Source organism: Candoia aspera, chromosome 2 (assembly GCF_035149785.1).
Source record: "Candoia aspera isolate rCanAsp1 chromosome 2, rCanAsp1.hap2, whole genome shotgun sequence".
NCBI lineage: Eukaryota > Metazoa > Chordata > Lepidosauria > Squamata > Boidae > Candoia > Candoia aspera.
This window is the reverse complement of record NC_086154.1, coordinates 109,287,928-109,305,445: the sequence shown is the minus strand read 5'-3', so window position 1 is coordinate 109,305,445 and position 17,518 is coordinate 109,287,928. Positions and strand designations below refer to the sequence as shown.

Here is a 17,518-nt window from a genome sequence, read left to right as displayed (position 1 = left end):
TGTTCTTCCTCCCCTCCACTGGGCTTGCAGATGCCGGCCGGTCATGCCCCACAGGGGCTTGCCACAGTGTAGGGCTTGCTGCAGCACTCCATGGCAATGGTGGCAGATGCGGCACTGGGGCTGAAGTAGAGGTCTGGGGCCTTCAGCAGTCTCAGCCTGCCACCGCCACCCCTGGGCCTCTACTTCAGCTCCAGCACCACCGCCACCATGGAGTGCTGTGGTAAGCCCCGAATGGTCGCTGAACAAATGGTTGTTAAGCGAGGAGTACCTGTACTCTCTTGATAACCAACTGTATATCACCATCCCAGGTCATGAGGGAGATGCTGTTGATGTTCTTTCCTGGTGTCTGGAGGCAGTCAAGGTCTGGATGGGAGAGAACAGACTGAAGCTGAACCCAAGTAAGTCAGAGTTGCTGTTGTTGCCTCCAGAGTTGTTCCATGAGGGGCAAGCAGTGCCCTTCAGGGAGCAGGTTCACGACTTGGTGGTCCTTCTGGATTTGCAACTGCTGCTAGAACAACAGGCGGAAGCGGTCGCCAGAGGGACGTAGCTGGTGTGCCAGTTGTGACCTTACCCTGGGGCAGAAGAACCTGGCCACAATACAGTAACTCATTACCTCATCACCACCCAGTAAGGCTATTGCAATATACTCCATTTGGGGCATCACTTAAAGACTACTCAGAAACTACAATTAGTTCAAAATGCAGCAGCTCACATATTTTCTGGCCCCCGGAGGTGAGAGTATACAACACTGGCTTTCCAGACTCTGCCTTGGTTGCCTACTGGTTTTCAGATACAATGGAAGGCATTGTTTTTAACTTATAAAGCCTTTTATGACTTGACACCTGGGCACCTGCAAGACTGTCTACTCCAACCAATAGTGGCCTGAACAATAAGCTCAACTAGGGAGAAGCTGGTACAAATCCCACAATTTCTGAAGGTCTGGGAGTGCTGAAGCAAGAAAGTACTGCTTTTGTGTCACGGTGCTAACACTGTGGAACAACCTCCTGCTGGAGAATAGGTTAGTCCCCTCTTTGCTGACATTTTGGAAGCTGCTGTTGTTTCAGAGAATCTCCCCTGATTTTATTATGCCATCCTTAATTCTCATTTTGTGTGTTTTTGTTTGGTGCGGTTTTATTTTTGTCACTTGTGACATTTTTATGTGGTTTTATATTCTATCATGGATGCTTTAAACTGTTTTATTGTATTCTATGTAAGCCGCTGAGAGTCTTGTGTGGGGGTAGAAATGTGTTTAATAAATGAATAAAATAAATAAAAATCAGGTGGAATAACTGGTTCTCTAGAATTTAGAAATGAGTTAAGAAATAATCTGGAAGTAACAGAATGAAATTTACCAGTGATAGGTATAATGTTATTCTTTTAGGAAACAAAAATCAAATGCACAGGTACTTAGTTGGTAAAGGTACTTATGAAAACTTCTTCGATTAGAAACTGAATATGAGTCAGCAGGATGATATGGATTGGAAAAAAGATAAATACAATTTTAGGTTACATTAACTAAGCATGGTCCCCAAATAACAGGAAGTAATCATTCAACTTTAGTTGGACTCCACCTTGGGTACTGTGATGTTAAAAACTGTCAGCCCTTTGAGGCAGTCCGAACAAGAAACACAAAAAAATGAGTACTAACGCTAACTTTATTGTAAGGTTACAGTAACAGAATCTTGCAAAGTCTGAAAACATTCCTCCCCTCCTTTACTATCACTCTCCAGAAAACTAGGGAGAGCCCCTTCTGAAACGCTTCCCATGCCTCCATTCCTTCTTTGGGCTGAGATACCTTTTGCATGATGGTTGTCTAGGTTGTGGCTCTTCCTCCTTTTTTAAAAAACATATATAGATATATAGATATATATACTTATTAAATAAATTTTTAAAAGAATAAAAACAATACAAATTTTGAAAGAGAAAAATAAGGAAAGTAACAAATAAAAAAAGTGCAAAGAAATAGAATAGATTAGATTAGACTAGACTAGACTAGACTATAAAGAAGTGGCTTTCAGTTTTCTTAATAGCAGTCACAAGTACATTTATATTTTACCCCCTCTCTCTAAGGTTACAACATAATTTCCTTCTTTCCATAGTCTACCCTTTCTAATAATCAAACCTATAAATCACAAGTTCATTTTTTTCTTTCTTCAGCACAAAGTCCATAAAGGGTTTACAGTCACTAATAAATGTAGTTATTGTCCTTTCTCTAATCAAACAAGTCAATTTTGCCCTCTCTGCTAATTCTGTCATCTTCACCAGCCATTCCTCTCCTGTGGGTATTTCAGAGTCTTTCCATTTTTGTGCATATAATAACCCCTCAGCAGTTATCATATATAAAAACAATTGCTGCGGCTCTTCCTCCTGTCTCCCAAGGTCATTCCCACATACCATCATAGAAACCCACTTGAAGAATTCAGAGAAACTGGAACAGGTTCAGAGAAGGGCACAAGACTGAAAACTAAGTCCTATCAAGGGAAATTAAAGGACCTAAGCATGTTTAGACTGGAGAGAAGACAAAGAGCATGACAGTACTCTTCGAATACCTGAAAAGAAGCTATCCAGAAGCAGATCAAAACCCATTCTGCACTGTTTCAGAATGCAAGACATGAACTAATTTGTTGTGTTACAAGAAGACAAATTCTGACTGAATTTTAGAAAAAACTTCGAACAGTAAAAGTAGTTCAACAACAGAATAAGGGAAATGGTGGGTTCCCATTTGCTGAATGCATTCAACGGGAGCCAGTTTGCAATCTGTCAGGGATGCTTAAATTTGAATTCTTACACTGGGAATTGAAACTGATGTCTTCTGTAGTGCCTGTATGATTTAGTCTCTGTCATGACTGAACATACATATACATGTAATACTCAGCTTCATGAGATAAACTGTTGACCCAATTTGCCAAGTCTACGTAATCTGAAGCTTGTCATCAGCAGCACACACAGCAGAATTCATTAGGCAGATAAATATTGCATTGTTTTATCCTCTACTGGTGAAGAAATAATGTACAGGTGGTCCTCGTTTAACGATCACTCATTCAGCAACCATTCAAACTTACAATGGCGCTGAAAGAGTGTTAGTTGCTCATATTTATGGCCATCACAGCATCTTGCAGTCTCATGATTATAATTTGTGACCTTCCCTGCTGGCTTCCAACAAGCAAAGTCAATTGGGAAGCCGGCAGGAAGTTGTAAGTTGCAGTCATGTGAGGTCCTTGCTTAATGACCTGTGCAGTCCTTGTTTAATGACAGCAACCAGGATGGCCAGAACTAAGCAGCGCCCTCATGTGGTTTTTCAACGTATGACTGAGTCATTTCCAGTCCCACTTAGTATTGTTAAGTGAGGACTATCTGTAATATCCTAAATATATAGTTTAAAGTTCAGTAACCATGAGCAAAGCCCCTTTGTGCCTGCATGAAACAATGGTAGAGCAGGTATGGGTGTGACCATTAAGTTGGTGAAGGGGGTCTACACAAAACATACTCTGCTCTACAAATGGAGTCTTAGGATCAGTGAACTGCTACCAAGGACAGTCACTTCTAAATACCCTTTGGAAGAATGCCTAAGAAATTCCTTCTAGAGAGCATATTCTTGAAGAAAGGTGTCTGCTACATCATCGGGGTTCAGAAAGAAGCAACCTAACAGCAGAGATCCCTATATTTGTCTTTCTGCCATTCATTACCACCTGACAGGAAAGCATACAGGAAATACAAGTTTGGAAGCATTGCTGCAGCATACCATTACATAAACAAAATGCCAAGATTGCTCTGCACGGCGATGAATGTTCATATGATCTGACCTGCTACCGCATTTGGCTGGGAAAAATGGCATTCAAAGAGGAGAAAGCTAGCTTAAGTAAGAAGAGCTCTTTTTTTAAAGTGGCTGGATTTTTCTATGGAGAATTGTTTATTGATGAAATGGAATAAAAAAGTGTGTTGCTTATTACATATTTTGCTTGGAATAAGCAAATAACTCCATGATTTTGGCTTTAAAAGCAGCATCCAAGTGGAGGATGAGAGTAGTTATCCAAATTACCACAATTTATAAATGGAAAAGCTAAAGCAGAATGCACAACTTGTTACTAAATTATCAATTTCCAGAATATGCTCCTCCCTTAATCTTTATATGCAGTTCACTGTGTTATTGTAGCATTTTTTTTTCATTGCTTAATAGGCACTACAAAGGAAATCTACATCTAAAAATAAGCATTGCAAAGGAAGTCTACATCTAAAAATGTCAACATGTACAATTTGGAAAAAATAAGTCTCCTTTACCTGCAATCCCACAAGCCACCTTAATTATTAATATCATACGTCCTTTTGTAACCCAAAATCTTTCCTAAGCCATGCAGTGCCACATTCTTTTTTCACACTAAATCCTGAAAATTTAATAAGATTTTTCCCAATTCAAACCCTTCACGTTGCAAAAATGTTTATTCATGACTGAAGAATGGTTCAGAACTATAAGATTTTTATGAAGACAATTAATTGATGTTTTCACATTTTTAGACTATTTAACATAAATAGTATTCAAGAGTAAACTCTTGATTCAATGGACTAGTGAGGAAGAGAAGGAATGTCTATTAAATTGCAAATGTAATTTTTCGAGCTTAAAACACACAATACTCCCTTACACAAGAATACTCTATGAATACTGAAATGATACTATAGCGACATACTATATTACTGTCTCTGAAGAATCAGTCATGAAAAAGTGCATAAACTTTTTCATCGCTCTTGGATTAGGTGACTTGCTAACAATGACTAGTTTTAATCTATGAGATCCATCAGCATTTACACAAATGAACACCATAAATCTCCTTGCTTTCATCCTGGAATTGACATTTCACATTTGAGAGCCTGAGTGTTCTTGGGGAGTGAATGCTAGAACTTCTTTTATTCATTTAATCATGTCCGATTCTCAGAGACTGCCTGGACGAATCCCTGCAGTTTTCTTGGCAAAGCTTTTCAGAAGTGGTTTGCCCTTGCCTCCTTCCTAGGGCTGAGAGACAGTGACTGGCCCAAGGTCACCCAGGTGGCTTTGTGCTTGAGGTGGGACTAGAACTCACGGTCTCCCAGTTTCTAGCCTGACGCCTTAACCACTACACCAGACTGGCTCTCTAACCACTCTTACTGACTTACAAATTGTGGGAGTATAAGGCCTTCATAATCAATTAGATTTTTTAAATTTTTCATGAATGGTTTTATTTCCACCTTTGGACACTCAAAACTTTGCTTGCTAATGATTCGTTGCCTTTTACAAAATTGCCAAAGCCATCCATCATTAGTTCTGAAACTTAATTTCATGTGGTTTGCTACTGTAATAGCTCCAGAGCTTAGCTCCACTCCATGTGTATGAATATCACATGAACACTGCTGACCATACACTTTGACATTTTTCCTGTAACATTTTTCTATCTTTTCTTGCCCTAGCTACAGCTTTCTTATTGTAACATCTACATCATGCATCTATAAAAAATATTAAACTTTTGTTTTGCTTCATAAATATCTGGCACAATTTGTTTCTTTATACCTTACTCATCACAAACCCATAGAACAAATACTCCAAGTCTATTTTTTAACCAATTCTTTTACTCTTTTTTCACCTCTCTTTAAGCTGTGATTGATTAAATATTTGTGAAAGAAGGTAGACCTGGCCTTGGGAAGCCTTCAGAAGGGGAAAGGACCAATGAAATATTAAGGGAGGAGAAACAGCAGCTCAGTCCTGAGAAAGTATGAGAATGAAGCTCAAAATAACTCAGCTTTGATTTTGCTTATGATTAAGACATGGTACAGAAAAACTCTGAGAGCCTTTCAATACTCTGTTACGATACCCTACAACAATAAAGAGCATTTCCGGAATCCCTGCTACTCCTATTTCTTGACCTTACCTGCCTGAATCCCAATACTCGTGACAGGTGATTAACAGAGATGCAAAATGACGTTTTATGCACTGAGAAAACTCCAAGAACCAAGACAGCCACTAGTAACACTGATGTCACTAATGTGCAGAATGAAAAAAACATTCTGCACATGTGCAGAAAGAAAGAAAAACTGCAACAATTAATACCCATTTTTGAGGGAAAGCAGCAACGATTATGCGGAATGATTTGCCTAACAACAGCCAGGTTTTCACAAGCCCTGGAAAGGAGCATGGGAGCCATCCTCACCATGAGGATGATGAGGAAAGCTTTTCCAAAGGAGGGGAGCCCACACAGAGAACACCCACCATCATGCCCCTCATCACACCTCTTGACCAAATATGAATACAAAATATAAAATTTTGTAAGTGACAGACCAAAGTACTGTATTTCATTCTCATTTGTTCATCTTTATTTGGTCAAAAAACAGCACAGGAAACCGAAATGATCAAACAATAGCACCGTACAGAAAACATCCATTTTCAGCACTTCCTATGTACGGGTGTATAGTGTCCTAACTGCCAGGAAACACGCTGAGACAAGGAACTGGTCTCTAATGTTTTATTGCTTGTACATAACAGGAATCCTAACAAACTGAAGAAGCGTGGGAAAAACCCAGCCATATAAACCCCAAAGGTTAAGGCGGTCCCGATCTGTGTCTCTTTGAATGGCTGACCAATTCCTCAGTGCTACGCATGCGCTTAACAGTCTGGATGGGAGCCCCCTGCTCGCCATCCTTACTCATGACATATAGTATTCTAACATACTATTATGTAAGAAGTATGTATAAATACATTTCCCCCAGAAAAGGATTATATTGTTTAGATAATAATTCTCTAGTTTGTGAGTTCTACCCTGTATTCAGTGCATAAGAAAAAAATCAGCTTTATTTTGATATAATGCTAGCAACTACTGATTCAGACTTGATAGATTTTATGTATTTATGAGATTTACTCCCATATTTCTGCCAATGTGTAGAGTATAAGGCTAAGTACATTTACCATTTATAATTTAAAATATTAAAAATAAAGCATGTTTTACAAGGTATCATAAAATAACCAAAACAGCCCATAAAAATAGAAGTAGGCTATGCGATGCCTACCGGCAACATTTGTATGGGCACCTTCTTCAGCAGCTGGCAATCTCCCCTGGGTCTCATTTTAACAAAGCACTGGTGTCAAGTATTTTCTTTATTCAAAAGAAAGTCTTGGACCCACACTTATCCACCGCTTTGTTTAGAGATAGGTCCACATTTCCCCAGACAAGGGAAATTGTTCTGGGGTGCTAGGGGAAGTAAGGGAAGAGCTGTCCTTGATTTGTAAATGGGGATGCTCTGCGACTCACCCTGCCCATAATGACAGTCATTCTGCCAGGCTGCCCCATCCTGCAATACAAAGCATTCAATTTCCCCGTCAGCAGCCAAAATCCATTTCCAAGTCAAATGCCACTAATACAACATACAGTTGGAGCTAGTCTGATTCCTTAAGTTAAGGAGTTCCCGTGAGATTTTAATTATATTACAAGCCATTACACTGCCATTTCTGAATATCTTTAAAGGCAGTACAGAGCTCACAATAAACTGGCAGCCAGGTCAAAAAGACCGAACTTCTAATAGACTTCTTCTTCGTGATCCCTTTCCTATTTTTTGCTGATATTTTATACCTTTATAATGCCTGCATTACATTTTAGGATATATCTAATCTGACTTATACTATAAAACACCACTAAACAGAAAATTCAGAATAAAATAGAGATGCCATTCTTAAACTAGAGGTTTTGGAATACACCACGTAGCAGATAGAACCCCAGAAACTCTGGAACAGAAACAAAGGCTTCTTAGTGAGGTGGAACTGAGAACTTAGAATGTCATTTACTATGTGGAAGACAGTATGATACACTTCATGTTGGATTTGCTTTAAGTAACTAAAACTCTATTTGCTTTATTTTGAGATGGAAAAGAGCATTTCTGAACAACTAGAGCGATAACAGGTTACTTTCTCAATGGAAAATCAAGAAAAGCTAGCAAGTGAATTATAGGGTCCCTTTAACTATCAGTGTGCTGTCAACAGAACAAATCATGTCACCTTTGATAATGTACTATAGAAGATGGAATATGCATGCTTCAAATAAATAAATTTACCCATGATTAATTGTTCAGGTTAAGAAAAAGAAATCTATAGAAGGAGATCCTATACTCATGCTACAACTCTAAAACAACACAAACACAAATCAGCATTTGATTACTTCAATGTATTGTATGTTTAGGTAAGTTTGGCAAGCCTTCATCTAAGTGGCTGCCTGGAAACCCTGGGGCAGAGCCCGGATAAACTTGTTTTTCTGATGACCTTGCTTTTAGCTGGCTTCAGGGAAAAGGCAGGTCTTTTTCCTGGTGTTCACAAGCTGAAATTAATAGCAAAACATCTTCTGCCTTCCTCTCTGTGACCCAGTGCTGCAAGGTGTGGACTGAGAACAGCAGAATGTCCTTCAAAGAGTTTCAGAATGAACTCAGTGCTATTGGCTACAAGCTATGGCTTAAGCTCCAGAGACTACCCAAAGCTGAACCGTTGGAGATTGTCTGTTTTTTTATTATTATCTTGTTCATTGGTAAGTATCAAGCTTCCCACATGCTTGCAACTGATCTAGGCTCAGCAGACTCAGCTACTGTGTTTGATAGGGGCTCTAAATAGTGTGCTGCTTCATAAGCTTCTTCTGTAATTTAAATCTCTTCTGATCTGTTAAAGACTGTAAAGTTCAGAAGGAACTAAATGCTTTAGTTCACATTGTTATAATTCTAACATGGGACAGTCTAAAGTATTTCTCTATGTATTCTTCACAATACAGCCAAGCTTTTGAATATGATAACATACGTACAATATTTAAACTAAGTTTCTCCAACTGGGTGGCTTCAGATATGCAGGACTACAATTCCAAATCAGCATGGCCAACAAAAGAAGAAAAACGAGAATAAGGCTTTTGATTTGAAAACTGTATTACTGCAGCATCTTTCTGTTCCAGTTCTACGATCACTCTCTAAGTACAGGTAGTCCTTGTTCAGCAACCGTCTGCAGCTTCAACAGTGATGAAAAAGTAACTTTATGATCAATCCTCACATTTACAACCTTTGCTGGTCTGTAAAGCAAAGGAAAGCTTTAGTAAGGTCATAAGGACAGTTGCAGTTTCACTTAGCAACCACTCTGCTTAACAACCAAGTTGCTGGTCCCAGTTGTGGCCATTAAACAAGGACTACCTGTAATTGGAAACACGCACATCTCAGCATTATGCTGAAGTATACATTTTTATAACTAGACATTTCCCAGTGCAGAAAGAGGGGACAACTGAAGCACTACAGAGCAGTGTGTGTAGAGCAATATGAAATGTCTGTGGTGGTTACTCCTTGGAACATGTTCACTTCTGTAATATTCTAATATGTACATGTGCAAACATGTTCTGAGGTAGACCAGGAGGAGTAAAACAGTTCACAGAAGAAATGAACATTTAACTAAGGCCTGTTAATTTTGAGGAAGACAGCAGAAATAAAAGCAGCTGCAGAATATGCCAAAAGGAGAGGCTGGCAGACAAGCCTGAACAAACCTAAGAAAAGCGCTGGGTCTATTCCTCCCCTTCTGCGTGGCCAGGAGAAGATTTATTAGAGTGGCGGAAGAAAGAGGAAAACCCAGTGTTTGTGGGAAGTGAAACTAAATCCAGTAAAACTCTCCTCTTGTCTGTGCAGAAGGAGAAGGGTGGGGATGTGCACAAACCCAACACTTGGCTTAGGCTTTTTCTGTAACATATATTCAGGTATAACTACCTCTCCCTCCACATCTCCTCGCTGAGTGTGGCAGAGGGCACAACAACAATTTTCATTCTGTGCAAAGCCAAGAAGCTGAACAATTTAAAAACAGTAAGACCCAGCCTATAATTTGAATATCAAAAGTAATAGTTTTTATCAGCAAGTATTTTGTTAGGCATTATAAGCAATCCCAGAAAATACTTTCAAAAGCCACATCTGGCCCACATCTGCTGCACTCACTGCACAGTGGGCTAGAGTGGTTCTAATTTCTGGTCCATTTCCAAAGCCAATATTCTTTGTCTCCTTTCACCTTTCAGCTACAATGCTTTCAATGATGATCATAGCTTGCAGCTTTTGCTGCAGCTGCTGTTACAGTGGAAGTCCAAAACAGAAGGGCAAAAGGATTCATGTTCAACCTGCAGTCCATTAGTAAAGCTGAATTTAAAAAAGAATACAGAAGTTGGGGAAAGACTACAAAAGACTCCAAGATGGCACACCAATCCATGGAAAATAATGGTGGATGAGGAGGCAAAGCAAGAGAGAGAAAGAGACAGAGGGAAGAAGAGATTAAACCTGAACATAGGATTCTGTTTTATGACATGGCTTTTGTATGGCAATGATGAGAATGCAGGATTTGCAGTATTTCTCTCTCCCCAACCTATCAAGACAATACAATTTTAAAAATCCCATAGAACTCCAAGTATAAAATCTGGGCACAAATAAAGAAGCAAGTTACACCACATTTCATTTCGGCATTATAGCTGAGGAAGCTCCAGAGAGACCAAGATATGTGCAAGCATTCAGCAGAATGAAGTCTAACATGAGCACCATTTCCCCTTGCTGCTCAACCATTTAAGGCCAAGTTAACCAGAGCACATGATGTCTAAGCAAGTCATTCATTCAGAAAATGATGCAGGCTTGAAGCTGACAAATGAGTTCAGAGGCAGCAAAGAAAAGCAGCAACAAATTCTCTATTCTTCTTTCCCTACTTAATAAGAGAACAAACAACTGTCAAAGAGAGCACATATGCTACTTGCTGTAGCTGTTGTCTACCCAGGGATGAAAGCTGAAGGGATATGATAATGCTCACAATACTGTATTGTTTCTTGTCTTAAAAATGACTTTTTTTTTTTTAACGTTTTGGTGTTTTCTGTTTAAACTTTGCATATGACAAATCCTTAATTCAAAGAAAAGGGAACAAAAGAATCATTGGGCTTAAGATTTATATATGTCCTCTATGAATACTCCTATGAATAATTTATAGCTGTGGTAGGTTCATGTTATATTTAAGGCAGTTAGAATATAAAATGTAACAACCAAAGGGGGGGAAAAAGACAGTTCCTGGAGCGTACTCATGGAAGAGGCATGGTAACAGGGATTCTTCCTACCATTCACTTGGGGGGCTTGCAATTTAATCCTTCACCCCTTTCATTGGGGCCTGTGGTTTAAGGTGCATTTATACACAGAGAGATCAGACAGAGTACAGCGGAAGCAGGTTTAATTCAGGAAATGTGTGCAACAGCTGGACAATAGCATTATGCCAAACAGTAGAGCAAAAACATAACCAAGAATGATTCACCCAGCTACAGCTTACAACAGAGTATAAATCCCTTTCCAAAGAGACAATATACAGTCTCTGCTTCAGTGGATTTCAAAGGGGGTTACATGTGTACAAAAGAGAAACAATGGCACTTGACCTGTGTAAGTGGAAATAGAAAAGTTGGTGGTGGATAAGAGTACAGAATAGTTGAAGTTTAACCTAGTCTTCCCCAATCTACTGTTCTTTAGAGGTGTTGGACTATATCTGTCATCATTCCCAGCAAAGGCTGCTGGGGATTATGGGTGGCATACTACAACACATTTGCAAGGCTGCACGTTTACTCATTTTTATACTACATTTGTCATGATATTTAAAAGCCATTAAGATTTGATCAGTGAAAATGAGCAACTGAAGCCTTCTCTCCCACTTCACAGACTGCAACCAGCATGTGTTTAGATTGATAGCCTATATGTTTCCATCCTTTCCTACCACTAAAGATTGTATTTGAACTCATTGACCAGAACCCTCTTATTCCCCGAAAGACATGTATAATGTCTTTCTCTCTGTTTTGCAAGATGAAAGCATCAAACAATATAGTACTAACAATAAGTATCAGAAAGCAGGGGAGTTTTTCAAAGAAATGTAGTATAAACATAGTGTAAGTTTGCAAGAAAGCTTAGAATAGGATGTTTTAGGACAATATGTCACCAGATACATTAAATCAGCAAAACTGTACACCTTTTTGACTCAAGCTTAGAGCAATGTACCTATTATATACTGTGCCTGCAAATATTTAATTCTTCCAAATTTCTGCAATCCCAGGCAAGTTGCAAAACCAGATTTATCAAGCCCCAACCAAATTGCCATGCAGTGCTGCTGCATTAATGTAAAATTGAAGTTGTTTTTCAGTTTTTTCTTAATGGAGGGGTGGGAAACTTACAGCCTAGGCATTTAGAACTATAATTGGGAGGCACCTCAATCAACATAAGTAATGATCAGAGATGTAAGGAGTTGCATTTCAGCAACATCTGCCAGTAAGTTCTATTTCTATACGCTATGAAGAGTGATGAAAAGCCACCAGTATATTTATTCTGGGTGTGCACTGTTTCAGAAGTCACTCCCTTGTGCAAATGACAGGAATAAGAAAACAGCTTCAGCAATCACTGAGACAAAAAGATTAACTTGATTTCAAACATGGCTGCTTTTTTTATAATTGCACAGCTGCCAGACATTTAGAGAGAACAAGTTAACCATGCAAAATGATCCTATATTAAATCATTACCCAACATTTCCAATTATACAATGCAGCGCACTACAGAAGAAAAATCTGTACAGTACCCTGAATCTGCATTAATTCTTTGGTCAATTCAAACCAGGTACCACACTGGAGAAATGCTGGATTAAAAGAAACTGAAACCTATGGTAGACCCAAATAACTGTTTTAAGGATTAGGGAGGAAGTCTTCTGGGAGAAAGTGTTCAACCTTTTTATTGGACACATCTGCTTTTCTTACAAACCCATTCAGTGATTTCGAGAAGAAAAGGAACAAAGTATATTGAGAAAGGCCCTGCAAGGAAAAGATTAAGCATCTTTTTCCAAATACTAGTTCCACAGGTCTTCAGAGAAGGCATGTGAGATAGCTAACACTTTGTTTGTTTCTAAAAGAAAAATCTAGTGCGTACTTATTTGTCATCATTCACTCTATCATTCACTCTATCTCCTTCATTTTGGGTGGATTACTGTTTTTTTTGTTTTAAACTTCTGTAAAAGATTTATTGCTCTAACATGAAATTATAAAACATAGTCAGCACCAAAAGCTAAATTATTGTCATATACTTCATGGAAATAATTGCCTGCTCAAGGAGCCACCTATGTATGAAATTTTATAATTATTCCAGATGAAAAGTTAATCAAAGAAACATCTACTTGCTAGTTAATAAAAGTAGAATCCCTTCAAAAGGGGAAAAAATACAACTCTTCAAGAAGGCAAATTCCCAAATACAGATTTTCCCTAATACTAACACTTCACTCACCTAAAGTACTCTAATGTAGCCTTAAATAGAAACTACAACGTCGCATATCCAGATTTTCAATTAACAAATTCAATTAACAAATTAAGACTCATTGAAGGATTCCTTAATTTAAGCATCTAGGCATCTTTTGCTTAGATGTAAACAAAACTTGAACCTGGGTCTCCCCATTCTTGTCCAGAATCTTTATACAAATCCTGTTTTTATTGGATTTATTTTTATAATGCATAAGAAAAGAGATAATCCAGGACCAAAATTTACTTCCCAGAAAATTGGAAAATTGTGAATGTTTTCCAGAGTGCTTTTACTTTTAGGTATGACAAGTTCTACTCAGTTTTGGAGGTGGATTAATCAACCCTTCAAATCATAGCTAAAATGAATTCTTCAACAGTATTTATAACAGAATTGCAGATAATCCTGTCTCCTAGAAACTTCTGTATAGGAGAGGCAATAATCTATTGGTGTGTTAATAATTTACTAAAGAACAAATAACTATATTAGATACTATATATTTGTAATTCATATAACTAAGGTCTTTTAGCAGAGGAAGTCTACCAGGAGTGCATTTGGTAGACTTCCACAAAAGGAAACCACATACAGTACAGACAAAATCTACACAAAGGTGAGAAGAGAGTCATTCTGCTTTTGTATTCTCCAAGTTTATTAGAATTATTATAATTCAATTATTGTCTTATAAGGATTTGTGATGTGATTTCTGTTGGCACAGTTGTCATCATTTTATAGGAAGTGTTCCTGGGATTGCTAGAAAAGTCCTGCAGGCTTACAGATGAATTTTTAGAAAGGTCTTTTGCTGCTTCTATCTGTATTAGTCTTGCTGAATGTGCAGTACATTAAGGAAGCTTCATCTAAATCTAGTCACCAATGATGCAGATAAATGACAATTGGACCACATTTCAAATATTCAAACTGAGTATATCTCTATAAGGGAGAAACTATTTACATTCTACTTAATCCCTTCTCATTCCAACTGCAGATTTAGGGCAAAATTTGGAAAGCAAGACTAGATACAAACAGGCTGAATTCAGCTAATGTTTAATTTTCAGTCTTTAATTAGTTCACTTTATATTTGCTGATTCACTGTATAATCCGTATGTCCTTTCAACAAAAACAAAATGGGAATTAAAAGTGAAAGTGGCTTAAAATATATATACATGTATACACTATGCGTATACAATCTAATCTGAAAGCAAATGAAGTGTTTGATCCTATGAGGTTTTAAGCAACTAAACCATTAATTTTACCCAAAGGGATTTTGGAAGTTTCTGTCAAGATTGTTGGATGATCATTTGACATGTTACTGTTTTTTTAAAAGCTAACATTTAGCACTGAGCTAATTATCCGTGTCACTTAAAAAATAAAATGCTAAATATGAGAAATTTCAGTTTAAAAGGTAGAACACTAACATCTGTAAGACACAGGAAAAATTATGCCCAGCAATATCAGCTGATACGCTGCATTCATTAGTGTTAACTGCAAGGAGGGTAAAAAGGAATAGCTGGGTTGTTCACACATTACACGACACACCACAGTGCCTGACTGACCATCATACTAAGTCATAGTTGGTTTAAACATGGTTTATTGAATGAACCAGAACTGGATGGGTTAAGCCAAAAACAACCAAAACACACTGTTGCTTAGTGCAATGTGAAGTACCAGCTACTGTGTTTGTGTTATAAGGCAAAATAGTAGCAGTTACCAGCCTACCAGCTTTTGGCAGTATATATCAGACTTGTCCATACTAGGAAGCAATCAGTACAGTACTTCAATTATCCAGTATTTCCTTAATCTATTTTAATATTTATGTTATGACCACCACAATATTATGGGGCAGCATATTCTGCAGCTTAACTAGGTATGTTATAAGTGACAAGATTAAATAGTCTTTTACATACAGTTAAAAGGAATTAAAGTAAATGTTTAAGATTTCCAATGAGGAATTACTTTCTCTGGATACCTAGATTTCTCAGGCACGCTACTTGCACCTAAATGGTTAACTATTTAGTACATGGGCGAGGGGCTTCTCCTATATGGCTTCCAGGCTACAAAAAGGCACTCTCAAAGAAGAGACCTTTGGCCCCCTCTCCCAATAATGCAGAAAATGGCAAAAATGCATCTCTTTGGACAAGCTTTTCATTGTTAATCAGTTTTAATGATATTTGTATTCTGATTTTAATTGATTTTAATTAGATTGATTTTGCTGCTGTGTTTAGTATTTTCTATATGTGTAATTATTGTAAGCCACCATGAGTATCTATACAAGTATAAAGGAAAGGTACAAATGTAATAGTAAATAAATAAAAGTTAATATTTCACTATCCCTCTGGGCACAACAGTCGTCAATGGAAGGCTAACATTGCTCAGTGAAATGCAAGCTGGACTGGAAGTCCATCAACAGAAGCCACTGAAGGTAGATAATGAAGTGGGACTTCAGTCCCAGAATACAAAAACACTTTATATAAATCTAACACAAAACATGGTAATTCATTCTTGATAAAATATTATATGTATATTTATATTAGCATGCAAATACGTATGTTACTATTCTGGATCTCCAAAAGAATTACCAGGACAAAATATATCTATAAATCAGGCCGCATTTTCAGAAACCAGCAGCGCAAAGTAATAACAAGCTGAAACTTGCCTTTCTCACCACCAAAGATATTTTTACTTCTCCAGACTTTTAATCTTTAGTATTCACCTTAGATCCAGTGGAAGGAATTAAAGGAGCCTCTGATGCTTTCTACAAGCCCTAATCTCTGACTCTCACCAACTTTAAATGTTTAGTCCCCTGTAAGACTTCCAAAGGAGAAGCTAAGCTATTTATTGCAAAAGAGAGATGGGCAGCATTCCTCTAATAGCATGTGCTGTAATTCAAAAGTCCTCAAGCTTTCCTGCAGCTGTATCTAGTGATCTTATTCCTATAGCAATCTCTGCTTAGTGCTTTTATTGTTTGACAACTGCAAGCCATCCTGGAAAAAACATTTTTAAAGTATTATCGATTAAGTAAGTGTACATCTCATTTCCTGCATTCTTCAGGACCTGGAAACAATGCCAACTGCAAAGCAAGCTGCTTTTCAACTTCTTGATGTGAAAACTCGGATTCTGACAGATGACTGGGCTCTTGGGGGACTGGTGGTGATAGTTTCATTCTTCACTATCATCATTGTCCTCATTTTGTTTGCTGTGATCTTCGGCTGCTGTTCAACTCAAAGGAATAAACTAAGTTCTGGGTAAATCATCAGATCAACCCTCCTTTACAGAATTTGAACTACAGAGTGATTAAGCAGTGTTAAGAGCTGCTTCTTCTTGCTGTTTATATTTTGAGTTTAGAAATGAATGTAGCAGAGAAGAAATTGGTGCTGCTAAGGCACATAACCAGTCACTATCTGAGGGCTGACTCCAAATAAAACCTGCATTAAATGACCACGTTTCTGCTACGTCTTTGATTCAAGGATAGAGTCGGTTAGCAATGGAAAATTGATCAATAAATAGCTGTAGTCTCAGAAATCTACATTTAATCATTCAAAAAGTAAGTTTTAGACAATAGTTCAGATTATGTCTCATATTCTAAATTTTTTAAAGATCATATACTTTTTTCTCTAGCAAGCAGTGTATTTAACCATATATTACTTTAAACTTTTATTAAGTGTTAAAGGAACTGAAAGTTGATCCGTTTCCAGCATCTGTTACATCTAAAATCAATGTTGTTAACAAAAATTCAATTTGTTTTTAAAAATAAAAAATAGTCTTAACCCTTTATACAACCTAGTCCAAGTAGATATGCTGTAATATTTTTCAGGCAACACATGTACCTTATATACACAAGGTAGATTATCTCCCACATGTACTTGGATGCTATATCTGAGCAACACAGGGTCAGCTGAATGTTGATTTCATGAAAATTTTCACCAACAGTGATGATGCCCCTACATTTGGAGATATTATGGATAGTTAGGATTGTTTCCATAAGAAACAATGAAAAGATTCTTCTAATTCTAAATGAGCCTCATTTGCCACTCATTTAATACATAGCCAAATCTGATTAAAATACTACATATCCAATGACATCCCAACCAGTATATAACCTTAAATTACTAGGAACACTCAAGAATAGGATAAAAAAATGACCCTGAAGCAGCCAGAGAGACAAGAAAAGGCATCCGTTATAAGAGTAATCTTCATTCTCATGTGAATTCAGGCACCTGCCATAAAA

General features: G+C 37.7%; 2 protein-coding genes across 3 annotated transcripts in view; one reads left to right on the top strand and one right to left on the bottom strand.

Annotated features, from left to right (window-relative positions):
• The window catches only part of RECQL5 (RecQ like helicase 5), a 74,526-nt gene that overhangs the window by 33,864 nt on the left and 23,144 nt on the right, over nt 1-17,518 (bottom strand). The gene's annotated exons all lie outside the window — the stretch shown is intronic.
• SMIM5 (small integral membrane protein 5) lies at nt 294-10,999 on the top strand. The gene is made up of 3 exons (XM_063293099.1): nt 294-398; nt 8,372-8,528; nt 10,032-10,999. Exons 2-3 carry the CDS (start codon nt 8,402-8,404, stop codon nt 10,142-10,144), a joined length of 240 nt encoding a protein of 79 aa, XP_063149169.1. The 5' UTR covers nt 294-398; nt 8,372-8,401; the 3' UTR covers nt 10,145-10,999.

Bases quoted from the DNA above. Each gene is read 5' to 3' on its own strand.
- SMIM5 (XM_063293099.1), top strand. From the start codon at position 8,402: ATGTCCTTCAAAGAGTTTCAGAATGAACTCAGTGCTATTGGCTACAAG. The intron at 8,529-10,031 runs GTAAGTATCAAG...TTCACCTTTCAG, and splicing joins TATTATTATCTTGTTCATTG to CTACAATGCTTTCAATGATG.